General features: G+C 41.7%; 1 protein-coding gene and 1 pseudogene across 1 annotated transcript in view; one reads left to right on the forward strand and one right to left on the reverse strand.

Annotated features, from left to right (window-relative positions):
• The window catches only part of LOC103295476 (plasma kallikrein-like), a 218455-nt pseudogene that overhangs the window by 115009 nt on the left and 75461 nt on the right, over positions 1–27985 (forward strand).
• FAM149A (family with sequence similarity 149 member A) overlaps positions 7385–27985 on the reverse strand; it is a 40856-nt gene continuing 20255 nt past the window's right edge. Inside the window, exons 6-15 of the mRNA XM_054720270.1 lie at positions 27790–27915; positions 26708–26878; positions 24532–24722; positions 22706–22860; positions 17422–17525; positions 16520–16729; positions 13812–13932; positions 12486–12614; positions 11503–11581; positions 7385–8355 (exon numbers count right to left, since the gene is read on the reverse strand). Coding sequence (XP_054576245.1) covers positions 8282–8355; positions 11503–11581; positions 12486–12614; positions 13812–13932; positions 16520–16729; positions 17422–17525; positions 22706–22860; positions 24532–24722; positions 26708–26878; positions 27790–27915 — 1360 coding nt within the window. The 3' untranslated portion in view covers positions 7385–8281. The remainder of the gene's footprint in view (positions 8356–11502; positions 11582–12485; positions 12615–13811; positions 13933–16519; positions 16730–17421; positions 17526–22705; positions 22861–24531; positions 24723–26707; positions 26879–27789; positions 27916–27985) is intronic.

Raw genomic sequence — 27985 nt, forward strand, 5'->3', positions numbered from 1 at the left:
GCGGAGGTGGGTTGCATCCTGGCTGAGCTTCAGGGACATCCAGAACTGGGACTCCAACCTGAGGAAGTAGGTGAAATCAGATCACGGGAGAGCTGAATAATGTTCTTGTGATCCCAATAGTTTCCAAATTATCCTCGGGACCAAGAGAACATGGGGCGGGTAGGAGAGGATGAAGGGCAAGGTCTCTGGAAGAGGTAGAGAAAAGAGATGCTGGCAGAGCGGGGGTTGGATAAAGGAACAATCATTATGAAGTAACTCTCAAAGACAAACCACTGAGCCTATGGAAGGGAGGAAGGAAAAGGGAATGATGGTGAGAAGGGTGCCCCAATCCTGCCCGATGGCTGTGTTCACTAACTACGAATTTCCTTCTTCAGGTAGCGGGACCCCAATCCTGACTCTGGTTCTCTTTTCTGCAGGTGATCCTTCCTACAAAGGCGCTGGGCTAGGAGTGTCCTCTCCTAGGAGCAGGTCCATAGTGACAGGGAAGGCGCCCAGGCAGATGACATAAGTTGAGAAACGCCCTGGATCCCTACTTTGCTCAATCCCCTCCGTTTTCCTTGCAGCTCCTGTACAGGCTGCAGGGCCTCTTCAGGGCAGAGAAAAGCATGCTTCAGGCTTTTCTCCAACTGATTTTTTTTTTTTAAGTCATCTATCTGCACTGACATGGAAAAAGGTTCAGGAAATAGTAAGTGAAAGATGAACCTTAAAGCTGCAGAACAGAGTACATAATGTAATGCCATCTTTGGGGAGGAAAAAAGTTTAGTTCTCTGCAGCTAGACTAATGTCTGGGAGGGAAAACACTGGTCAACCTTATGGGATGTCCACGGAGAAGAACTTACATTCTTTATGTTATTCACTTTGATATTATTTCATCTGTTTAAGACTTTACAATATATTTTCTTTAATGTTGTTAAGTAGATCTCCTCTCTCTAAAAGTCTACCACAGCTATGAAACTATGGGATTTGTCCGTATCTGACTCTGCTCATCTCTGTGGACAAAACAGGGAATATGTAACCACTCCCCTCAAGAATTGGAGAAGGGGGAGGGCGGAGTGCTTCAGGCAGCAGAAACATGAACAGGAAGTGCTCCAAAGCAGAGAAGGGCGTGATGGGTTCAAGAAAGTGTGCAGGGCCCCTGCTTGGAGCACAGGGTGGCTCAGGGTGACCAGGACAAGACGATGTTCCCAAGTAGCATGGACCAGCTTGAATGCACCTTGACTCCCAGGCTGAGAAATTGTATCTTTATTTTGAAGGCAATTTGTGGCTGAGACAGAGAGCACCGAGGGTTTTTTGAAAAGGGACAAGAAAACAAAAGCCTTGTCTCTCTGTTCCCTGCGTCCTCGTTCTCATCCTATTTGTTACCAGAAAGGAGCCAATGCCCACAATTTCAGACTGGACTGGTCAGATGGCCGGGCATGAGAGAAACCCATGGCGACACCCTTCTCTCCTGGCAACCAAGTTCACAGTGTTGCGCCTTCGAATGTCCACCCTGAAACATAATGAATGTCTGTGTAGGGAGCACGGCATTGCCAAGGTGAGGACCGTCTACCTACATTTATCACCGCTATGTCAGCTTCATGGCACTCACCCGGCTGAGGAGGAAGTTGACTCCTAACTTTGTCTCTTGAAGATTCTTTCTATATTAAAGGACAACTTTCTTTCCCCTTTGAAGATCTTTGCTACTCTCCCCTGCTTGAAATACATGCCTCTGAAAGTTAAAGTCATGGGCCAGAATAAGTTATAAACCAAAGCAAAGCTTTGTAAATGTTAACACTTTGATTTCCTTAAAATTTCTGTCACTTGGAATGATTCCTAATATGGAAAATTCCTAATTTAGATTAAAAAAAAAATGCTGGCTAAATATAAAACTACTAAAGGCCCAGTGCATAAAATTCATGCATGGGGAGTGTGTGTCCCTCAGCCCAGCCTGCACCCTATCCAATCTGGGATTCCCCCTCACAATTCAGGACTGCTGACTCCCAACTGCTCACCTGCCTGCCTGTCTGATTGCTCTTAACTTCTGCCTGCCAGCCTGATCACCCCATAACCACTCCCCTGCCAACCTGATTGCCCCTAACTGCCCTCCCCTGCCAGCCTGGTCACCCCTAACTGCCCTCCCCTGCCAGCCTGGTTGTCCCCAACTGCCCTCCCCTGAAGGCCTATTCCCCCACTACTGCCCTCCCTTGCAGTCCTGTTCACCCCAACTGCCCTCCCCTGTTGTCCTGGTCTGCCCCAACTGTCCTCCCAATAAGGCCTGGGTCCCCCCAGACTTCCCTCCCCTGCAGGCCTGGTCATCCCCAAATGCCCTCCCTTGCAGGCCTGGTCCCTCCCAACTGCCCTCCCCTGCTGGCCTGATTGTCCACAACTGCCCTCCCCTGCCGGGCATCTTGTGGCAGCCATCTTGTATCCACATGGGGGTGGCCATCTTTGACCACATGGGGGCGGCCATCTTGTGTTGGAGTGATGGTCAATTTGCACATTGCCTCTTTATTAGATAGGATATTATTCACATAATTATAAACAGCAAATTATCAGGATAACAGTACACTGTCATGAATTGTTGAATCACTAAGATCAGATAAAGTGCACTTTACTTAAAAAGTACAGTTTTATGGACCGGCATCATTAGTTCTATGTGACTACCCCCCAGGTCATACAATAGAACATGAAATCATATTGTATGTACTCTTTTGCATCTGTCTTCTTAAACTCAACATTATTCCTGTGAAGTGACTCTATATTGTGGTGTGTAGTATTTTTCATAACTGTGTATTATTCCATTGTTTGACTATACTACAACTTATTAGCCATTTTGTGACCAATGGTTCTTTCAGATGTCATATATACAGGGAATTTCAAAATAATATATACACACTTTTAACAGCTGATAGCTCAATTTTGAAAATGAAATGTATTTTAATAAACTCTGCCTTTACAATTATTGAAAGTGTGTGTATACATTTTTTGGGACACCCTATATATACATACATATATATCTTATTAATTCTGTTTCTATGGAGAATCCTTACTAATATAATCATCTTATTAAATGGATTCCTATTATTTGATGTTTTTGAGGCTATTATAAGTAGTATTTTTATATTTTAATATCTAATTATTGTTAGTATGTAGAAATGCAAATGCATTTTATGTTGATCTTGTATTTAATGAGCTTGCTAAAATCACATACTGATTTTTAAGTATATCTGTAAATTATTTTGATGTTTTTTGTGAAGAATGAATTTTTTCTTTTTTCCCAATTTTTAAGACCCTCTATATTTTAATCTGGCCCTATCAAGCTGGCTAGGACATCCTGTATAGTGATGAATAACTTTGGTGACTAGCAGAAATTTTTTACATTGCTTGTGGTCTCAGTGGGTATAGTTGAATATCTTACTTTTAAGTGTGAAGTTTGCTGTAGGGTTGGTTTTTTTTTTTAATCTCACTAAATACCCATAAGCAAATAATATTTGTTCCCTTCTCTCCTTAGATTACTAGGAAATTTTATTATAAATGAATTTTTTTCAAAGACTTTGTCTCTGTTTATTGAGAATATCATATGTTTGTTTTCTTTGACATCATTTGTTCATTGATTATTTTTCACATGGTAGACCAAACTTGAATGCCTTACATAGATCTAATTTGGATGGCATTAATTACCCATTTCATACCTGCCTGATTTGATTTGCCACTATCTTGCTTAGGAGTGTATCGTCTATGTTCAGAGATGAGATTAGCCTATAACTTTCTGCATTTTTTTTTTTTTTTTTGTAATACCCTTATCAGTTTTTGTATAAAGGTTATGCTAGCCTTAGAAAATAACTTCCTATTACCTTGAAGAAATTTTATATGGGAGTTATTGATGCTCTATTTTCCTTAAATATTTGGAAGAATTAACCCTGGAAGTCATCAGGACTTGGAATTCTCTTTGAGAGAAGGATTTTAATTATAGATTTAAGTCTATAATGGATATAAATTTTTCTAGGTTTCCTATTTCTTCTTTGTCTGGTGATAACTAATATTCTTCAAGGAGTTTAAACATTTCATCTAAATTATGCCAAGTTAGTCATAATATACTGGTTAAATTCTAACATCTGTAAGATCGGTAGTGATATGCCCATTTTTATTCTTTGAAAAACTTTTCCCTCCATTTGACTTCAAAAATTCTACATTCTCTTGCTTTTATTCTCCCTCACCAGTCATTTTTTCTGACTGCTTCACTGCTTTCTTTTCACATCCTATACCTCTAGATGTTAAAGAGGGTCAGAACTCTTTCCCAGCGTCTTTGTACTCACTCTCTTTGGTTATCTTTCCATTTCAGTACCTAAATACCATCTCTCTGCTGAATTATACTTCCAGTCTATACCTTTTCTCTAAACCCCAGGTGTAGATACCCCAATACCTCAACATCTCCACTTAGGCCTCCAATAGGCATCTCAAACATAACATGTCCCAGCCAAAGCCTTGAAGTCAATATTGATTCTTTAGTTACATTTCACATCAAATTCCACAGCAAATCCCACTGACTTACCTTTCAAAACACATCCAAAGTCCTCTGACTTTGAGCTACATCACTGTCATATGACTGACACATTGTCTCGGGTCATATTGCATTACTCTGTCCTGAAAACTGTCCAGTTGCTTCCTATTTCAGATAACCTTCCCTTTCCAAGGTCAAAAAGGATCTTAATCACTCCACTCCTATCATCTACTGTTATCCACCCGCTTGCTTATTCCATTCTATGCCCCAAAGGCCTCTTTGCTGTTCTTCAAACCCCTGGGTATGCTCCTATTTTAGGCCTCTGTGTGTTTTTTCCTGTGTCTAGTATTCTCTTTTTCATATCTACATGGCTTCTTATCTCATCTTCTTTGCATCTTTGCTCAAATATTACCTCTACAATAAAGCCTTCCCTTTCTAAAGTTGAAACCCTATTTTAGGTTTCTTCATAGCATGTATTGCTATCTGACCTTATATTTTTGTTGCTTTGGTTATTGAAAACAATTACAACAAAAACATAGTATCCAAATGATTTATGATATTAAAAAACTGATTGCCTCCTCCACTAGACTTGAAGTTCTGTTAGGGCAAAGACTTTATCTTGTTCAGTCCAATGCTTAGAACAGAATCTTAATAAAAAGAAGGTGCTTGATAAACATTTGAGGAAATAATAAATCCATGATGATGACTACACAGAAATGTTATCTTTTGAAACAAATTTTAAATTGGAGTTTTTATCAAAGTGATAAAACCCTGAAAAACATAGATGGATATATATTTTGAATTCACGAAAGAATGTTTGCTATCTGGTTAGACATATAAATGAGTGAATAACCTATGTATATGCAGAGTAGAGAGGTATTCACACAAATTATATAAAAATTGGGAACCTAATGAAGCTTTTACAAATGCAATAAATTTCTGAAAACTCTTTCAACACTTTATATTTTATTAAAAATTAAAGAATTAAAAATCCTGGACAATGATCTGTGGTCATAAGAAAACAATGACAATAAAAATATCATACCCAAGTGATTTACAACATTATAAAAATGTACTCTTAATTGGAATAGCAATTACATTCTAGTTCAGAATAACAATATGGATATTTCCTCTTATGTTATATTTTAAAAATCTAGCAGTTTTTTATGGTATTTTACATGTTTTTATATTATTTTTCAATTCCTTCATTCCTTCTTTGGTTTTGGATAAATTAACAGACATTTTATTAATGTAGTCTCTAACCTTTATTTAAAAATTAGAGGCCCGGTGCACAAATTTATGCACGGATGGGGTCCCTCGGCCTGGCCGGCAATCGAGGCCTATCAGAAGGCCTGCCAGGGGGAGGGGACCTGGGAGGTTGGCCGGCTGGCCGAAACCCTGATTGGGGTGGGAGGGCAATCTGGGGTGGTGCTGGCAGCGGGGAGGGTTCACGGAAAATTGGGGGAAGCTGATCAGGGCCCAGATCAGGTCTGTTGGCTGCTGCAGTGTGTGTCATAGCAACTGGTCTTTCCAGTCATTCCACTGTTCCTGTCACTGGGCTTTTATATATAGAGATTGACCTCAGGAGTAATTCAGTTTGCCTTTTTCAATTTTTAACAAAAATTTTAAGATGATTCATTTATCAATGATTATTATGAAAACACTGTCCTACCTTTTACCTAACCAGTTCAAGAAGCACCCTCCTTGGTATAAGAATTACTTACTAGCCTCTAAATCTCAATTAACCTGTAGGTAGAACATTATCTTTAATATAGATATAAAAATATGTGTGGAGAGCAGGTATTTTAAAGTCAGGAACAGAGCCAAATCTTTTTGTTATGTCTAAAATGGTACTTTATCTTCCAATTGAAAATATTTAGAAGATATGAATCAAGATCATTGTACTTAGCTCCATATTTTAAAGTACTTTTATCAATATATGTAAATAATAGAATTTTTCAATTGTTGCACAACTCCAAAGCCAAATAAAATAAAGCTACCATTAAACCTTTTCAGTGGTTCTCTATGAAAAAATAATTCCTTTTGTATACTCTAATATTAGTGTAGGATGCATATCAATCCTTTTTAAGAAGTCTGGGCTGATTAGGGAAGGACTTGGATGGTTCTTGGAAACCAATATAAAATAGCCTGAATGGCCCAGGTAGGTAGAAATGGCCCAGTTAGCAGTAATTATGGACCAGAGAGCACCTAACTCCAGACCGCTTACATGTCTAGAAATTCCTCACGTATGATAACTGCAGAATTAGGAGTGATACTCTATCTTGAAAGTTTTTATAGGTAATATTTAGGGATAGTTAGAAAATTCTTCGTGTGGGTTACAAAGCATTGAGAATATTACCTAAATTATGGAGCTGTGGCCAATCAGAAGAGCCATAGGCACAGTGATCATTCTCATGTCGACTCCCTAACATGTTCCATGACTATAGACATTGAAGTGGGGAATGTAAAGGAGAACGTACCAATTGGAGGCAAGGCTCTGGGTAACACTAATCCAAGTGCCAACTCTCTTCTTAATTTCCAGACGTTTATAAGTGGGCAACGATCCTCTCTTCTTAGAGCCAGAAATATGTCTGAAAATAACCTATTATACATTTACAGGAATAGATAGATAGATATAAGCTTCATTTTGGATTAATAAAAATTAATTCATTAAAATATAATTCTGATAGGAAAGAAGAATTACACAAGTTGAGATCTGAAAAGATCAAACGAGTCTAAAAATTTAAATCGTGATAAAGGAAAACAACGGGGTAGGGAGGAAAAGAGAAATGACCGCAGAGCCTTGCCTCCAACTGGTTAAGCCTCGTTTACATTCTCTATTCCACTTTCCACATGAAAGTCAGACAGGGATCCGCTCAGACGAAAACTAAAGCAGAGCAAGAGGACAGAGAGCAGAGGGAGCTGCTGCTTTAGACAGAGGGATCGGGAAGGCTCCATGCCCCGAGGTGACATCTGAGGACGCTCAGGTGGTGAGGAGAAGGGGAAGATGCTGCTCGAAGCCTTCTGTCCAAGGGAGGAACACTTCAGTTGTGAACAATAACGATGAAACCACATGCAATGTATTTTAATTATGTTTATATTCATAATTAAAATCAATCACTTGATTTTAAAAATCAATAAACTGGGGATACTTCTGAAAAGACCACCTGAACTTGAACATGAAAACTAGTCAAGCAAAATGGGCTTGGGAGACGTCACCACTGACGTTCCTCAAAGAGGTTCATGACGAAACTGCCTTTTAAAAGGGAATGAGAAAGTCAGCACCCTGACCAGCACAGCCCCATCTTACACGGGCACTTGGTACCCCAGATGCCTCTGCTATTTTCTCAGGAAGGAAATAATATCTGTTTGTGATTAGGATTTGGATGGAATTAATCATGGAATGAGACACAAAAAACATGTCAAGACACAAAGTTACAAAATGGCATATTACTATGTATATTAAGTAGTGTATGAATTCGTACACTAATTATGTGTGGGTGTATAGTGGATAAAAGGAAGAATTATAAACAGAGGTTCCTCTGAGCAAAGCCTAAAGGATCCATATTGGAATGCTTCCAATGATGAAGACTGATGACCTTGACTTGTATTGTGTTTACAAGACAAAGTGTTCCCAATTAAGTTGTTTATCTGTGTGCGTTTCTCTCCGACAGCCCTATATCGCAGACTGCCGGGCCAACAGACACATAAGATAATACTTGTTCTTCTGTTTTTCAAGTGACAAGTGGTCGCGGAGGCTCTGGGTGGCCCAGCAAAGGCTGCAATTCTGGGGCAGCAACATCAAGATGCCACTTGGAATCTCTTTCTTAAAGTCAGAGCTGTCCTCTGGAAAGACTTGGGTGGATACTTCGAACCTGAAACACCAACCAAAAGTAATTCTCATTAACATGTTAAAAATTCCAGCTCTCCAAAGCGTTGTTTTGTATAGTCCATGCAGATGATATTTTTTAAAAAGAAAAAAGGTATTTCACGTCACTTTTACACACCAGGAAACAGCCACGTGCAAAAGCTGCCATCGGGGGTGGAGAAGAAGGAGAGGAGCTCATCCCCACCAAGCCTCGTGCTGGCCATGTGTCCTTCCAGGCAGGTGGGGTGCAGGGACCGTCTCCCCAGAGGTGGGTCCCAAGGCCCAGGCAGTTGAGTAGGGAGCTCTGTCAGCCCCACAGGGGTAGAAGCAAAGTCACCTGCCTTCCCATTGTTGGGGACACCCCATCAGCTCCTCCTCTCTTTTTTTTCCAGCCACAAAAACAATATGTTGGTAAGTTAATAGCTCCAGATGCTTTTTGACTTGGAAGCAAAGATAAGAAAGAGGCCACATGTTTGCTTGTCAGAGAAAAAGAAAATAAATTCTTAGAAATAGAGAAACATCTCTCTTGATGCACCCTCATTTCCTTCAACAGAAATGAAAAAGAGAATCGGACCGTCAGTAATAATTGTTGTCACAGGTTTCTGAAAGGAGCCTACACTGACTTAGATTTGGTGAAAAATCAGGAGTGCGCAGTTAAAGCAAATTCAGAGCCCAGTTCCGTCTCCTAAGCTCACTCTTGTGTGCCCAACAAACTAGCTGACATCCCCACTTAGCATGCTGTAGTCAACGTCTCCAAAACACTTCATCAAAATTCCTGGAGTTCCCTCTTTCAGCATCTCACACAGAACCATACGTATCAACCTTCACTCCTTTCTCTCTCACATACCACAGGGTGTTCCTCCCAATTCGGTGGCTCATGCCTCCTCCAGGAAGGTTCTCTGCCCCTTTGCCCACCTGCATATCCAGCCCAGTGGCCCTGCTCGCCACTCCCACAGCCCTTTCCACCTCCCCACTACCCTGAATGTTCCTTCAGGCACAGAACAAAATGTCTTTGGTGTTTGAATCTCTGCCTTTAGCACAGAACTTGGCACAGAGTGAGCAGTTAGTACATTGTAATTTATTACTAAACAAACTTGGGTGTCTCATTCTGCATGACCAACTATGATTCTGTTAAAAGCAATACTTGCTAAGGTAGTGTGGCTGTCTCTTAAAGAAAGAACTATTGTCACTGACCATGACAGCGAGCAACGCTAGGGAATGTATAAGAAAAAAAAAAAAAGCATATGAAATGCTGCAGGATATTCTCTAAGAAGAGGAAGAAGAAGAAAAATGTAAAGATAAAAAATTATGAACAACAAAGTGACAACAAATACATATCTATCAACAAGTGAATCTAAAAATCAAATGAATAAAAAACCTGATGAACAGAAAAAACTGGTGACTGTAATAGAATCAGGGGCATGGAAAGGGAGCAGACTGACAATTCTCGGGGGAAGGAGTAGTGAGGGGTGCGGGAAGAGATTAGACAAAGAGCTTACACCTATGGATGAGGTCAGTGTATGGGGGGAAGGTCTGGAGTGGAGTAGGAACCGGGTGGAGGGGAGCTCTGGGGGGAGAAAAGAGGAACATCTGTAATAACCTGAACAATAAAGATTAAAAAAAAAAAAAAGCAATGGAAAGGTACAGCAGCCTGGAGGGATTAAGCATTGGAGAAAAATCTCAAAGGGCTAAAGAATCTTTGACATCACTCTGCTACAGAACTATACAAGTGTGATAGCAACAAACCTGTGTTGTTCCAATGCTTCAATTTTGCTAAATTTATTTTAACATTATAATATATGAAGTGTTTCCCTGAAAATAGCAATTATCCTTTACATGTCAGATGATCTGTAATACAAATGGTCATAATTTGTATTATGAACATTTACAGCAAACAATGTCTTTCTGGCCTCTAGCTAGGTCCTTTCCATACATTTTCCAAATAATTATTTTATCAGCCAGCCTGTTATAAAAGAAGAAACTGAGGCCCAGAGAGAGATTGAGACAACCCAAAGATTGCTCGGTTGGTAGGGGGCAGAGCCAGGATGGAAACCAAGCATTTGAGCCCAGCCGGCGTGGCTCAGTGGTTGAGCATTGACCTAGGAACCAGGAGGTCACGGTTTGATTACTGGTCAGGACATATTCCCAGGTTGTGGGCTCGATCCCCAGTGTGGGGCATGATCTATGATTCTCTCTCTCATCATCGATGTTTCTATCTCTATCCTTCTCCCTTACTCTCTGAAATCAATAAAAAGATTTCAAAAAAATGAAAAATAAACCTTAATTCCAGGGTGGCACACCTCATGACAATGCCATGTGACCTCCCTGAATAAAAATGTTGGTCATAACTGAAGCATGTGTGTGACACAGGACAAGCACTACTTGGTTCCCTTAGGAGCCAGTGTCCACGTATTTAGACTCCACTGACGTTCTTTTCCAAATGTCATCTTGCCTATGGTGATTTGACCAGGTGCTTTATTTTTCATTACCCTTGACTGTGTTTGAATGATTTCACAAATTCGGTATTATCCACTCATACATATAAGCAGTAGCAATGGTGTGTTTGTGATCAGAGGCAGTTAAAGATGAAAAAGTATTTTGCAACAATAAAAGTTCATTTTGATCAGTCTTCTGCATTTGAAAAAAAATGTTGGTCATAGTTTGAAAATTAAAACATCATTGGCTTGAATTCAGATGAGAAACTTTATTCTTCGAAGAACACACTTATCTGTAAATCTCTACATAAATAATTAATTTTGTTAAGCATTTTTATCATTAGATCTTCAAAGAGAATCTAAGATTAGGGTTTCATTTAGGAGAAAAGCATGAACCTCCACAGCTGAAGGAGACACTAATTTCCCAGAGGACTCACAAGCCATCCTCCACCCCCACCCCCTTTTTTTTTTTTTTTTTTGAGGGTGAGATCTTAAGTTGATTAAAAAGCATTTGGGCATTTTCCTCTACACCTACAGCTTGCCTTTGCAGTTTTGCTCTTCATAGAGATTTCTGAGGTCTGGTTGTAGACCACAAACCCTTGGTATTTCCTCTGACGGGGTCCACCACAGTCCTACCCAGGTAGCAATCTTCAACTTCTTTTCCAAAAAGTACAATTTCACGCATTACATCATTTTATTTATACATGGAGAGCACTGACCTGTCAGCAAACCTTGACCTGCCCAGGTGTGACCAGCAAACTCCATCAGAGTCAATGAACCTTTTCGAGGGGTATCTGACTGTCACAAGAAAAATAAAATGAGGGATGAGCTTTATTGTTTCAGATACTTTTTTCCTTGTTTGACATTTAGTCAAAAGTATATATTTTTTACATTCAATATTATTTTGTATAGATTTCAGGTGTACAGCATAGTGGTTAGATAATCATATACTTTACAAAGTATTTCCCTGATATTTCCAGTACCCACCTGGCACCATCAACAGATGTTACAATATTATTGACTGTATTCCCTATGCAGTACTTACAACCCCATGACTATTCTGTAACTACCAATCTGTACTTCTCCATCCCCCCTCCACTCTAGCAACCATCAGTCTGTTCTCCCTACCTATGGGCCTGTTTCTATTTTGTTTATTTATTTTGTTCTTTAGATTCCACATATAAGTGAAATGATATGTTACTTGTCTATCTCTGACTTATGTCCATGCTGTCACCAATGGTAAAATTTCATTCTTTTTTATGACTAATATTCCATTGACTGTATGTATGTGTATGTGGCACAAATTCTTTATCCACTTGTCTACTGATGGGCACTTGGGCTGGATAGATTTTAAATATGTTTTTACTGTTTTTAGAGAGACAGGAAGGGAGGGGGAGTAGAAACATTGATCAGCTGCCTCTTGCACATCCCTTATTGGGGATTGAGCCCAGTCATGTGCCCTGACCTGGAATTGAACCAGTGACCCTTTGGTACATGGGACAAGACTCAATCAACTGGGTCACACCGGCCAGGCATGGGTTGGATATTTTTAAAAACCAAAGTATAGTTAACACAATGCAGTATACAGATCATGCATATGGAAATGTACACTCGAAACCTGTATGATCCTATTAGCCAATGTCACCCAAACACTCTAATTAAAGCAAAAATAAAAACAAAGTATGGTTAACAGAGAACCTACCCGGAACGTATGGGTTGTGCTGGGCCTTGAAAACTGTTCCATAGTCAGAGATCTTTCTCGAAGAGGTGATCGTTCTACACTATCGGGTATTGCACTTAGAACACGGCTTTGTGCATGCCTTCCTCTGCACTAAATGAGAGATAATATGTTATTGTTTAAATAAAATTCAAACCTTAAAAAAAAAAGATATCTATACATGCTTCACTCCTTTAGTCATTCAGTTATTCACTTATTTGAAAACTTATTTATATGTTGTTAAACATAAGATCTATTAAGCATAAATATAAAAATATTTTAATTATAGAATTGCTGTTATTTAGCCTAATAAAATATTAATGTCCTAACTGGCAAATATCTTTTAAAAACCTTTCTACATCAAATTCTTAGTACTAAACTATAATAAAAATGTAGTACTGCAGTTGTGAATCATCGGAATTTTTTTAAGGTGATATTTGCCTTCTTTTATGATTTCACGCTCAGCCTCAATATTCTAAGATTAAATACTGAAGCGTTGCCACTCTGACCTCCTGGGCATGGGTCCATGGCTATGCTCAGGGAGGCACAGGGAATGCAGGAGAAAACATTGCCTCAGCGTTTGTTCTCTCTCTAAGCCTTATGTTGCCACAACCAGGGTGCTTCTGTGTTCTATAAAATAGACACAAGCTACCTGTATCATAGCAAAGCGTGTGCTCATTATGAAATATGGTTATGCCTGTGACCGGCAGCATAGCTTCCCCAGACCTTTTCCAACTGCAGGGCTGAGCTGAGCTTGGCTGAAGAAGGAATTGCCTTTACATTGCAGTAAACATAGGAAAATTAGCAGGAAAAATGAGAGCGGATAAAAATGGCAGGGGTATGTGACTGAGCTCCTCATTTATGCCAGTCATTATTTAACATCTTTACATTCATTAAATCCATGTAATAATTTTTTGAGGTAGCAATTATTATTGCCCTTTGATAGATCACAAAATTGGGGCTCAGAGAGATTCATTTATACCAAATCACAGAGACTGGGTGGCAGGATTCCAACACAGATCTGCCTGTCTCCTCACCTCACCTTCATGCTATTTTCTGCACACCATCCTGACCATCTGATATTTCCCGGACACCTAAGCTCCCTCATTTAGGTTAAGCCATGTTTTTATTTCACAAAATAGTGAATGAACCCTCCCAGCCCCTGGAAATTCTCACAAACCATTAACTTTCAGGGAGCAGGTTATGGGGACATTTTATGTTAATGATTTCACTGCAAAGTACCAAGATTATAAGCTGTTTGTTTGTTTGTTTGTTAAATGGTGCACTTCAATATAATAGAATCTGTCTTACAGAGACAGGGCGAGATCCAGGAACTGCCACCTTCTGCTCGGCGGGCTCGGGGCCGATGGGGGGTAACCTGCTCCGTGCGGTGTGGACGGGTGGGGAGGACATGAGGTCCAGGCCAGTTTGCCTGTGAACACAACAACACGGAACTGAGCATCCGGGAATCAAGACGGAGAGAGGACAGACCTTACACAGCTCCTGATGTGAGCTCTTCATCACAGTCTGCTTCCAAGAGAAGAGCCGAGTTCAGGAAGACAAATGTGGGAGGGGCCTGGCACCAGCTAGCTCTGTCACCTTCTCCCTGCTCAGCAATCGCCCTCAGCCTGTATTGACCCAGTGACCAGCTATTCTAGCCACAGGGCAGAACAGAGAGGTAATGGAACATCTAGTTCTGACCCTTATGGAAATTACAAGTTATTGAAAACACATAAACAATTAGAGTACAATGCAATGCAATTTATATGACAACATGTTATGGCACATGGTTCTGAATATAAGCACTGTAGAAATTTAGGGAATTGAGTGATCAATAAAAGAACAAAATTAAACCTCGCTGACAGGGCTCGGTGGTTGAGCATCGACCTATGAACCAGGAGGTTATGGTTCGATTTCCAGTCAGAGCATATGCCCAGGTTGTGGGCTGGATCCCCAGTGTGGGGCATGCAGGAGGCAGCCTATCAATGATTATCTCTGATCACTGATGTTTCTATCTCTCTCTCCCTTTCCCTTCTTCTCTGAAATCAATAAAATATATATATTTTAAAAGAATGAAATTAATTATAAATGTGCAGGGGCTAGATTCAGAAAACAACAAAACTTCATGAATAGTCATAAATATGGGGAGGCAAAATATGTTTCTTAATGGGTAAACTAAATATCGTAAAAATGTCAGTAATTCCTACATTTTCAACAAATTTAAAGCTCTGAAATCTAATGTGAAGCTTTTAAAAAAAATTGACAAGATGGTATTGGAGAATAAACTTTCATAAAGAGTAAAAGACTAATGATGATAGGAGGCTTTCCATATCAGATATTGACAGTGAAAAATAAATTGCCTGGCTCATGCACAAGACTACAGATGGCTATTCTAGAAACAGATTACAATTCATTGATTCATGAATAATAAAGTTGTGAAAATTAAAATGAGACCATTTTGACCTATCAAGTTTTGAAAGACACATACTACCCCAAGTTTTGCAGCTGAAGGAAAAAGATAGTCTCATGTATTGTCAGTGAGCCTATCAATTGGTAGAACCATTCTGGGACAAACTTTGAAAAAATGTTCAAGGGCCTTAAAAATATCCACAACCTTTGACCTGGTGTCTTTAGCTCTAGGACTATATCACCAGGAAGCAATTCGGAGACATCCTTATTTAGATTTACATAAAATTACACAGCAATTACAATAATGAACATATAGACAAAAAATGTCAATAATAAAGAAATAATAAATTACACATACACACATGAATATATTCTAGTCATTAAAATTATGATTTTGAAAATATCTAACAATATGGAAAATACGAATAATGTTAAGTAAGAAAAGTATGTAAAAAGTACTACATTCTACCATAGTAAGATAATGTTAGTATTAGAAAATAAGACAAAGTTTGATTTTTGACAGGACAAAAAGTAATCTTACTCTTTTAATGTGTAAATCACAGATATAAAAAAGGTACATGAACTGCACAGTATATTTTTGGAATATTAAAATTCCATAGGTTTGGGATAGTTGGAAATAGAGTATAAAAGGGCCCTTGAGCATGGCAATATTGGAAAACACATGTCTACAGAAAGGGAGGGGCCTGAAGTAAACGGGAATGTACAGTTGGAAGTGTCCAAACTCACTTCAATAGGAAATAGGAAAGGTTTTGATAGTGGAGCTCAGGTAGGCTGGGAGGAAGAGGAGCGAACCAGTCACGTGCTCTTGGCACGGGCGTGGGTGAGGAATGGGTCCCAGGCAGCCACAGTGAGAACGCAGGAGGGAGAAGGGTCCTGAAAGAATTAACAGGTCAGACCGACCTAGAGCTGGGAATTCCAGCTCCAAACTGTACAAGACACACTGACCTGCGAAAAAGCTGGAAGTGTCACTGTGAACCCATCTTAAAAGAGCCCAATTACTGGCTAAGCACTGGCCAGTGCTTCCACCTTCCACCTTTATTTTTTAAAATATGTTTTTATTGTTTTTAGAGATAGAGGAAGGGAGAGAGAGAGAGAGCTAGAAACATCGATGCATCAACAACGATCTGCTGCCTCCTGCATGCCTCCCCGCTGGGGATCAGCCTGAAACAAGAGCATGTGCCCTGACTGGGAATCAAACCTGTGACCTCGTGGTATATGGGTCGATGCTCAACCACTGAGTCACACTGGCCAGGCGCAGGAGGACCTTTAATAACTCCCTCCCTTGCTGCAGAAAGCCTGTGGCATGAAGGTCCAGGTAGTGTCCCCAAAGCGAGACAACACAATGGGGGTGCCAATAAGTTATAAATACAGCTAAGAACTGCTGTAAATACAGCTGAAACAAAATCCATGCCAAATACTCAAATGTTAAATATTCAATTCATGTCAATATTCAAATGCATAAACAACTTTGAAAAGTGTCCACATAAGTTTGACAGAGGATGCTTTCTCTAGAATAATCCATGAGCCCTAAGTGACAAGGGCCTCTGTCCTCTGTGACTTTGGTTTACCGTGAGAGAAGCAGGACTTACAGTCTTGTTCCCCTAAGCACCTCCTCACTGTCCACATTGGGGGTTTTCATTCTCTGTGAGTCCGAAGTGAGAGAAGGCAGCCTCCTGTGTATCGGTGTTTTCTTTGCAGGAGTCTGTAGTCGGCAGGAGTCTGAGATTCGTCCCAGACGGTGGCGGGTCGCAGAAAGGGCACTAGCCCCCACACTCAGTGATTTGTCCTCTTGTTCATTCCTGGGGAAGGGAAATCAAGTTAATTACTGGGATGCAAACTCTGTGAGAATAGGCAACATTTTCCCATGACCAAACACCATCGAGAACAGTGCCAGGCTCCTAGAAGATACTCCTATTTGTTGAAAGGATAAACAAATTATCATTTCCAATTCTGTTCCAATTTCAATGAAGAATCATCAATAGAGAGAAAAGATCTAAGTTTCTCATTGTTTATGATCAAACATTATAGCCCATAAGATTATGAATTCACTGCTGCATTCCCTTTTTCTTTTTCTTTTTTAAATATATTTTTATTGATTTCAGAGAGGAAGGGAGATGGAGAGAGAGAGAGAGAGAGAGAGAAACATCAATGATGAGAGAGAATCATTGATCAACTGCCTCCTTCACGTTCCCTACTGGGGATCAAGCCCACAACCCGGGCATGTGCCCTGACAGGGAATCGAAACGTCACCTCTTGGTTCATAGGTCAACACTCAACCACTGAACCATGCTGTCTCGGCCCCCTTTTCTTATCTGCCCCAATCTAACAGTAATCCTTTTGTGGTCGATATATGAATAGCGTGTTCTTATCCTCACACACTGGCTGTGTCCTGCCCTGAGTGTGATTCCCATTCTCTCATGCCCTCCACAGTCCGGGTGTTCACGTGTGCGCAGCACAGGGAGGAGGCTGGGTGGTTATTTCTCATACGTACTGTGTCCTGTCGGCAAAATGGGTCGGTCTCTGCTGAAGCGGTTTTGCTTGAATTGTCATCACACCATTCAAATCACTATACAAATTGTTGGAGAAGCGATGGATCTGAGAAAAGTAAAAACAATAAAAATTTAAAAGCATCCATAGCCATTGCCATCAGGAATGCCTGCTAGGAATCCACAGGAAGCAACGGCACACTCAGACTGGCTAATTGGAGGAAAATTCAATAAAGGGACTAGAGCAGGGGTCCTCAAACTTTTTAAACAGGGGGCCAGTTCACTGTCCCTCAGACCGTTGGAGGGCCGGACTATAGTTTTAAAAAAAAACTATGAACAAATTCCTATGCACACTGCACATATCTTATTTTGAAGTAAAAAAACAAAACGGCAAAAACACCCGCATGTGGCCAGCGGGCCGTAGTTTGAGGACGCCTGGACTAGAGTTTATAAAGAGGTGGGGAGTGAAATTAACAAGGAACAGCTTAATTCCCCAAGGCTTATACCAGTGGGGACACATGCCCACACTTGGGCCTGGACAAGGGTTGCTGCCTGGAGAAAGGCCACCAACACACGGTGACCTGGCAGCCGGGAGAAAAGTAACACCACACCTCCTTCTTCTCTAACCTCTGAGCTCCCACCGCGGACAGCTGCTGGGCAGGACAGCCAGGGAAGGCAGCCGCCAGGGCAGCCCAGGGGGAGGCAGGTGCGGGGAGGACCAGGAGAAGCAGAGCAAACGTGTGCCAGCTCCTGACTGGTCAGCTTGCTCTGGACCTCTCCTCCTGTGCCCTTCACAGCTCCCGCTCTGCTTCCTGGGAGCAGCATGAGACCTGGAAAAATCCAAGCACCAGATCCAAAGGCTTAAATTAAAATCCCAGTTCTAACTGCTTCCTGGTTGGTGATCATGGGAAGATTACTGTGGAGTTTTAATTTCCTGATCTCTAAATTGGGAATAATGACAATTACTTCATAGAATTATTATGCGAGTGAAATTAGACAACATTGGTGAAAGCATGAATTAAGGGCTCAGTAATCAATTCTTTATTCCAGTTCCTTTATATGTCCAACTAGGATTCAAAATAACATTAGACCTAAAAGAACAGGGTATCTGAGATTAGAATTCTATTCCGGGTCAAGAATAGACATAGCAACCACAATACATTTTCCTCATGTTGGATAAATGTAAAAAGAAATGTTAGAGGAATAAATGGAGACCTGTTGCAATTACCACTAGAATGCTTTGACTATTTCAAAATAAGTTCTATTAGCATTTATTTGTACTTTTACCTGTGTTGTCCATGCATTTTCTTTCAGCATTTATCCAAAAAAGAACCTCAAAATAGATGTAGAAAACATTTCTTAAAACTATTAAAAACCATGAAATATCTATAAATAACTGCTTAGATATCATCAGGCAAAATAAATAAACTTGAGAAATGGGGACATCTGTGGAATGTTCCTATTTTTCAAAGTTTATTTCTTCTGCCTGATGTTTAAAGGTTCCATGTTATTATCAACTGTTCATTTCCATGTAATCCACTCTGCATATTTTACTATGCAAAGTGAGAAATGATGTTGAACCTGTCAGAGCAGTTTCAAGAGACCAAAACTTACAACAACAAAAGCAAATAAGCCTTATTGTAAAGCCTGCACACTGGAGAAGAAAGCAGTCCTGTTAGATATTCCTGTTTCAAACCACTACTCACCGAACTGCACGCCCTGTTCAGGCCTGTGTCCTTTCAATCTCACAAAGGCATTCTGTAGCCTTGCTCCTGTGCTTGGTGCATATTTTGCCTCTGCCTTGAGTACCTCCCCTTCCTTTTCAGCTTACCAATCTTGCTTATTGTTTAAGACTCAGTTAAGGTCTTACTCTACTTTAAGCATGTCAGACTCAAAAGCTAACACAGGCCAAATAAACAAGGTTTAAGTTTATGTGGGCTGTAAAAAAACAAAAGCTTCAATTTTCATAGAAACATAGGCTTATTTTGATAAAGACATGCTGAATACAAAGAGCTGAAATAAATGAGTAATTGTTAACATAAAATAATAGAATATTTTAATAAAAATTCATATTTTTTCTTGAACATTAACTAACCATACACTAAATAACTGCACAAATTAATAAGTATAACGCAAATAAACCTATTTTTCTTGTTCTCCAAAAGCAAAATATTTCCTGTTGCACACACCAAACAAGTCAGTACAAGACTAAAGACACGGCAATCGGCTGCTAAAATATTCCGATGCTAATATCAGTAGAGAGAAATGGTGTGCGTGCGTGTAAGGAGCATAAGGGAAATGAACACAACACAATTATAGTAATCAGTCATTAGCGAATGTTGTAGTTCATTATTAATAACTAGAGTCCCGGTGCACAAAATTCGTCAACAGGGGGGAGGGTCCCCCCACCCTCAGCCCAGCCTGCACCCTCTCCAATCTGGGACCCCTCAAGGGATGTCTGATTGCCCATTTAAGCCCGATCCCAGTAGGATTGGGCCTAAACGGGCAGTCGGACATCCCTCTCACCATCCAGGACTGTGGGCTCCCAACTGCTCACCTGCCTGCCTTCCTGAATGCCCCTAACCACTTCTGCCTGCCAGCCTGATCACCCCCTAACCACTCCCATGCCAGCCTGATTGATGCCTAACTGCTCCCTTGCCAGCCTGATTGCCCCTAACTGCCCTCTCCTGAAGGCCTGGTCACCCCTAACTGCCCTCTCCTGAAGGCCTGGTCCCCCTCAACTGCCCTCCCTTGCAAGCTTGGTCCCCGCAAACTGCTCTGCCCTGCAGGCCTGGGTCCCCCCCAACTGCCCTTCCCTGCAATCCCAGTCACCCCCAACTTCCCTCCTCTGCCAGCCTGGTCACCCCTAACTGGCCTCCCTTGCAGGCTTGTTCACCCCCAACTGCCCTCCCTTGCAGGCCTGGTCCCTCCCAACTGCCCTCTCCTGCTGGTCATCTTGTGGCAGCCATCTTGTGTTCACATGGGGGCAGCCATCTTTGACCACATGGGGGCAGCCATCTTGTGTGTTAGAGTGATGGTCAATTTGCATATCACTTTTTTATTAGATAGGATAGAGGCCTGGTGCACGGGTGAGGTCTGTCTGGTTTGCCCTGAAGTGTGTCCCGGATCAGGGTGGGGGTTCCCTTGGGGCATGGAGTGGCCTTGGTGAGGGGCCTGTGGTGATTTGTAAGCCAGCCACGCCCCCTGGCAACCCAAGTGGAGGCCCTGGTATCTGGGATTTATTTATATTCTATAATTGAAACTTTATAGCCTTGAGTGGAGGCCAGGGCCGGCCAGGAAGCTTGGCTTCCTCCATCACCAGGGGCAACCCAAGCCTCCTGCTTGCTCCAGCTCCGTGGCTGCTGCCATCTTTGTTGGGTTAATTTGCATACTCGCTCCTGATTGGCTGGTGGGCGTGGCTTGTTGGTGTAGCAGAGGTAGGGTCAATCTGCATATTTCTCTTTTATTAGATTGGATTATAATACCCTGTATAACAGGGTATTGTAAAAATTAAGTTATGAAATTTTTATTAAAATGTTTCTTAGATACCGTTATGTTGACTGGCCCGCAAAAATATTAGTTGTGGGCAGCATGTGGCCCACGGGCCATGAGTTTGACATGCTTCCTCTACTTTGTGAAGGGTATGCTGTTTTTCCTTTGAACCCTACAACATTTATGAGCTAAAGGACATATAACTATTATAATATAATGAAATGTAATATAACATAATATGATATGATATAATACATATAATTAGCTCCTGATTACAATAATAAAACTAACACTTACTGAGTGCCTACTCTATCCCATACAATGTCTTGTCTCCTTTAATTCTCATAGGTCCCATAGATAATGAAACCAGTTTTGAAGGAAAGGGGCTGATTCAAGACACAAAGCTTATAAATCATGATGTCAGCCTCCAAACTTATAGTCTATACCCAAAGCTCAACCTCTCATTCTCTCTACTACCTACGAGATTGCCTCATCTTGTGTGTGTGCATGTGCGTGTGGCATGGCTGGACTCCCGCCAACTAATTATATGTAGCTTGAGACCAGGAACCCACTCAAACCCCTTTTCTCTGCTCCCCTCTACACAAGATGGGCTGTGCGAGACACAAAATCCCAACTCCTCAGTACTCCCGAAGGTCTCCCATGAATAAGCTTCACTTTCCACTAGGTCTTTGAGTGAGAACGCAATTCAACAAAAATTTACTAAGATCGTTAGTTGCTAGGTTCTGTGTTAGTGACTGTCATATATTTACATGATATTGCCTTCACCACAATCCCTTGGACAACATATTACTATCGTCATTCTACAGATTAGGAACCTAAGGTTTAGAAAAGTTCAATCAACACGTCCAATATAATTCCCCCTATAGGTCTCTTGATTCCAAATGCTCTGGTCTTGCCACAATGCTTCTGCTGGTCCCAGTATCCCATCCTCTACCCCGAAGTCCGATCACTGTTCCCTAAACATGCCCCATCTTACATTCCTCCGTGCCTTTGATGGGCCTGAAATGACCCATGAAGACTTCCTACTCCTTTATTCTCCTAAGACACATTGCTTTTGTACGTCATCTGCAGAATGTATTGCATCTGACTTGTTTTATGCTTTTTGATTTACTAGGTGAAGGACTATGCTTTCTTCATCTGCATATATCTTCAAAACACCTAACACAGTTCACTTCACACAAACTCAATAATGTTGGATGAACCCAATGTATACTCACTGACTGATCCTTTTATCACTTTGATGGGAGGAGATGAGAACATTTGTAACCTGCAAATTGGCTAGAAATATTGGGGCAAACATATTTTCTCTTAAAAAATATGGAAACAGTGCTACAGCTCAAAGCTGATGGAAAGTTTCAAATCTGAGTGTCCCCACTCTATTAAAGAATATGGTGATTCTATTAAACTCCATGAAATAAGTATTTAAAAAATTAGTCTTATTAACAAACAGACCTGAATATCTTCATAATAAAGTTTAATACAATAGTAATCTTTTTTTTTAATATATATTTTATTGATTTTTTACAGAGAGGAAGGGAGAGGGATAGAGAGTCAGAAACATCGATGAGAGAGAAACATCGATCAGCCGCCTCCTGCACCACCCCCACTGGGGATGTGCCCGCAACCAAGGTACATGCCCTTGACCGGAATCGAACCCGGGACCCTTCAGTCCGCAGGCTGAGCCAAACCGGTTAGGGCTAGCATAGTAATCTTGACAAACTAAAGCCAAAGGTATAAAAACTGAAGGAAAGAGAGAGACTAGGGGGAAAGCATTACCTGGAGGGGATTAAGATGAGAAGCCAGGGAGATGCTTTGAGTTTCAGAACTTCTGGACAGGGGAACACTCATTAGACCAGTGTTAATATGGGAAATGAGTCCCTGCGGAGATTTAGCCTCAGCGACTTTCAATTTTTCTTTCTGTTTTCTTCTTCCTGTGTCAACAGAAAATACAATATTATTAATAATGTTATCTAATATAGGTACTTAAAATTCACAGCTTAAAGAAAATATTTGTTCTTGAGTTACCATGAGTTTGCTATAGCCTCGGACCTTACTATAGAGTGCAGAGACCCCATGGAGCAATTGGCTGACATGATACTTCTCCACACGTACATAATGAATGCCTATCATTTCAGTATTAGGCAGAAAATTAGAGATTATATACTAAAGCAAGAGAAATTCTCAGAATTTTATAATATCGGAACTAATCACTTTGGTTAGAAAAATAATAACATTTAAATTAGCATGATTATTATTCTATTGTACAAATTGATCACATAGCACCATCCACCACTAACATTTCTATGACTAGAGGCCTGGTACATGAAATTCTTGTATGGGGTGGGGTGGGGTCCCTCAGCCTGGCCTGCATCCTCTCGCAATCCAGGACCCCTCGGGGGATGTTGACTGCTGGTTTAGGCCCCATCCCTGCGGGCCTAAACTGGCAGTCGGACATCCCTCTCGCAATCTGGTATCGCTGGCATCTAACCGCTCCCCTGCCTGCCTGTCTGATTGCCCCTAACCACTCTGTCTGCCTGCTGGATCGCCCCTAACTGCACTGCCTGATTGATCGCCCCTAACCACCTCTGCCTTGGCCCCCACCACAGAAGGACATCAGGAATGACATCCAGAAGGTAGTTCGGCTATCTGGTCTAATTAGCATATTACGCTTTTATTATTATAGATTTACTTCTGCTCAGTTTCAAGCAGTTTAGAAAACATTTTATAAAGTCAAATGAAATGACTATTAAATGATCTATGTTTACATTTTACTTTAAAAATAACATCATAAATAATAAAAAGCCAATATCCCATTTTTAGAGATTAGTTAGTTAAGGTTTTTGTTTGATTTTTTTACCATAATACATTTTTAAATATATGACCTCTAGCTTCTTTCTTGTGTATTTCTGTGGGTTTTCCCCCAGAGTACATGTACTAGTATATCATTTTTACAACTCAAAAATAATAATGTCCTTTTTGAAGTGATTAAAGGTCACTTGTGAATGAAGGCAGAAAATGCCCGTCCCTCTCACCCCAATCATGCCCTATGTAGGGCCAGGCTGGGGTGGGGCACAGCGCTGACAAACAAGGCCTCTTTTTCTTTCTTTTTTTTCTTTAATATATTTTTATTGATTTCAAAGAGGAATGAAGAGGGAGAGAGATGGAAACATCAATGATGGAAGAGAATCATTGATCAGCTGCCTCCTGCACGCCCCCTACTGGGGACTGAGCCTGCAACCCGGACATGTGCCCTTGACCAGAATCGACCCTTCAGCTGGCAGTCTGATGCTCTATCCACTGAGCCAAACCATCTAGGGCAGTGATGGCGAACCTATGACACGCGTGTCAGCACTGACACCCGTAGCCATTTCTGATGACACGCGGCCGCTGAGGCAGCCGCATGCCGAGGATGAAACATTTGCTGCTCCTGAGGATAAAACATTTGCGAAATAATGTTTTTTTCCTCAAAGTGACACACTACCTGAGTTATGCTCAGTTTTTTGGCGAAGTTTGACACACCAAGCTCAAAAGGTTGCCCATCACTGATCTAGGGCAAGGGTCTTTTTTTTCTTTTCATTAGGTCAAGTTCATCAAGTAAGTACCTGTGAGTGTAACTTCCCAGTTTTTTCTAATCAGCTCTTCCAGTATTTCTACCACATTTGTCCAGATATGATCAAACACTTCTGCAGCCACAGCATTTTTGATACAGTCATGAGGGGAAATGGGAGGAAGTCCGTGCTTGCTCTGCATCCCACAGTGGTGAGCTGATTTCTGTTCCAGATGTTCATCGTCACTAAGGACAAAATCCATTCTAATTACTAAAGGAATCAAGGTGTTAAAGGTAAATAATGCTACCTATCTACCTAACACGCATTCATCGATGTATATTATACACATACTAGTGGCCGGTGCATGAAATTCGTGCACGGAGGGGGGGTGTTCCCTCAGCCAAGCCTGCACCCTCTCCAATCAGGGAACCCTTGGGGGATATCTGACTGCCGGTTTAAACCAGCAGTCAGACATATCTTCACAATCTGGGATTGCTGGCTCCTAACCGCTCACTTGCCTGCCTGCCTGATCGCCCCAACCACTCTGCCTGCTTGCCCGATCACCTCTAACTGCCTCTGCCTGCCTGCCTGATCGCCCCTAACTGCCCTCCCCTGCAGGCCTGGTTGCCCCCAACTTCCCTCCCCTGCCAGCCTGATCTTGCCCCCAACTGCCCTCCCCTGCTGGCCTGGTTGCCTCCAACTGCTCTCCCCTGCAGGCCTGATCTCGCCCCCAAAGGCCCTCCTCTGCTGGCCTGATCTCATCCCTAACTGCCCTCCCTTGCTGGCCTGATCTTGTCCCCAACTGCCCTCCCCTGCCAGCCTGATCTTGCCCCCAACTTCCCTCCCCTGCAGGCCTAATCTCACCCCCAAGTGCCTTCCTCTGCTGCTCAATTTGTTTCTGATTAGTCAGTTTCTATGCCAGTTAGCATCAAAAGCTCCGCCTCCTAGGCAGCCATTGGCTCCTCACAGTTGACCCAGATTTGGTTCTGATTGGTCAGTTTCTATGCCAGTCAGCATCAAAAGCTCCGCCTCCTAGGCAGCCATTAGCTCCTCACACTTCACCCAGATTTGGTTCTGATTGGTCAGTTTTTATGTCAGTCAGCATCAAAAGCTCCACCTCTTAGGCTGCCATTGGTTCCTCACACTTCACCCAGATTTGGTTCTGATTAGTTGGTTTCTATGCCAGTCAGCATCTCTGGGCTTATCAACTGAGCCAGATCAGAAAGGTGGGGCTAATCAGCAGCCCCAGTGGAGACCTGGAGAGAAATGAAGTCATGGCTGCTGGCCAGATTGGGAGAGAAAGAGAGAGGCAAGTGCTGATCAAAAGCTGCCACAGAGGCAAAAGATCAGTCCCTGCTTCTCTCTTCAGGCCTCTCTCTGGCTCTGATTTGCAGCCCCCTCAGAAGTCAGTGCTGGGGCACTGCACCTGCCCCAGAAGCAGTCAGCTTTAGACCCCAGGTTGCCATGGCAACCCAGTGCTGACTGCAGGACTGACTTCCGGTTGGTCGAACCTTGATTGTTACCGGTCATTGTGACCCAGGGTTTTTATATATTAGGATAAATAACATCACATTCTTTTTTTAAACAGTGCATATTTTTTAATATACCAATTTTCCATCACAAGGCAAATTTTTATTATGTAATATGTTAAGCTTTTGTTTAGGAACCAAATATGCATTTAGCGATAAAACTGGACCATCCCCTTTGCCCTCTGTGCAGCCAGGTTAGGACACCAGGAGCTCCTGGGCACCAAGTCATGTTCACCATTGTGCTAAACACAACTCTTGTTTTCTATCTGTAGCATATTGTCAAAAACAGCCTGGCTGACATGGCTCAGTGGTTGAGCGCCTGCTTGTGAACCTGGAGGTCACGGTTCAATTCCTGGTCAGGGCACATGCCCAGGTTGTGGGCTCGATCCCCAGTGGGGGGCATGCAGGAGGCAGCCAATCAATGATTCTCTCCCATCATTGCTCTTTCTATCTCTCTCTCCCTCTCCCCACTTCTCTGAAATCAATAAAAATATATTTTAAAAAAGAAAAGAAAGGGAACCAGTCTTCTAGCATAGACATTTCCTGCCAGGAACCTGAAAGCTTTTGAGAGCACAATACTCTCCAAGGAATGGAGAATCTTTTGGAAAGTGAAATATGCACTAAATGAGCACCTAATCAAACTAAATAACAAATTAATATTATTAAACCATTAAGTCAGTGCCAAATAAAATTCCACTCACTCTTCTTTTCTGTCAAAAGCGAAATATTCTTCGATTTTTCCATCCACATCATAGACCTCTTCCTGCAGGGATGAACATGCGGCTAGGTTGGCCACCTCTGTGCAGTCGGGACCTGGCAGGGCCTGGGCTGCAAGTGCTGCTGGGAGTATTTGAGAGCCGGAAATGCACAACCTACGGGGAAAGCAGATTCTCCATGGGAGCTTGTAGAACATCAAGAATACAATGTGTGCATGATTATGGTAGGTCTTTAAATTATCCAGAAAGCACAGAGTCCCAAATTTAAAAGTCACTAAATATTACATTTAACAAAAGTCATATCCTTAGAAGCAGCATTTTTAACACGGGCATCATTAAACATTTTAAGGGCTTCTTGGAAGTCTAAATTATTCTATGAATTTGCATCCTCTTTGCTACAATGGAAGGATGTCATGGCACCGTCCCAAGTATGTGTGACTGGCATGGAGGCATTCGTTGAAATCTGTTAGTGAGCAAAAGAAAATGGCTGGAGCTGTAGTCCTTCTGCTGCTACTGCCTTGGGGCTTAGGATCCAGTAGTTTGGATTTTGTTTCTAGCTCACCTTTCAGAGATTCTTTGAAACAAAGGTTGAAAAGTTAACTCCTTTGCCCAGCCGGTGTTGCTCAGTGGTTGAGCGTTGACCTATGAACTAAGAGGTCACAGATCGATTCCTGGTCAGGGCACATGCCCAAGTTGTGGGCTCAGTCTCCAATGTGGGATGTGCAGGAAGCAGCTGATCAATGACTCTCTCATCATTGATGGTTCTATCTCTCTCTCCCTCTCCATTCCTCTCTGAAATCAATAAAAATATATTTTAACTCCCTTGATATCAGTATTACACACACACACACACACACACAAACATACACATACACTGTCATCATCATCATCATCATCATCATCTGGAATCAGAAGCATCTTATAAAAATAATGCTCTGTACCTGCCCTTCAGTGAAATATAAACTTGCAAAGTGGTGGAACCGAGGCTCACGGCTGAGACAGACATGAAAAAGTATAGCTCAAATGCCATTAAAACTACCTTTTGGAAGCAGCTTGTAGGAACTTACTGCCTGATGTTGCTGCTGCGTTGATGGGCATCCGGGGAGCATTTGTGACCTGCAGAGCGAGGCTCGCTGCCCTGGAAGTGGCGGACCCCTTCATCGGTCGGCAGGATGACCTGTCTTCCTAATACTCTGCAAGGTTTAAAAAAAGAGAAAACCATTAATGTTTTTATGGAGAAGGTAAAATGCTTTGCAACTTTAA

Source organism: Eptesicus fuscus, chromosome 8, assembly GCF_027574615.1.
Source record: "Eptesicus fuscus isolate TK198812 chromosome 8, DD_ASM_mEF_20220401, whole genome shotgun sequence".
In the NCBI taxonomy this organism is placed as follows: Eukaryota; Metazoa; Chordata; class Mammalia; order Chiroptera; family Vespertilionidae; genus Eptesicus; species Eptesicus fuscus.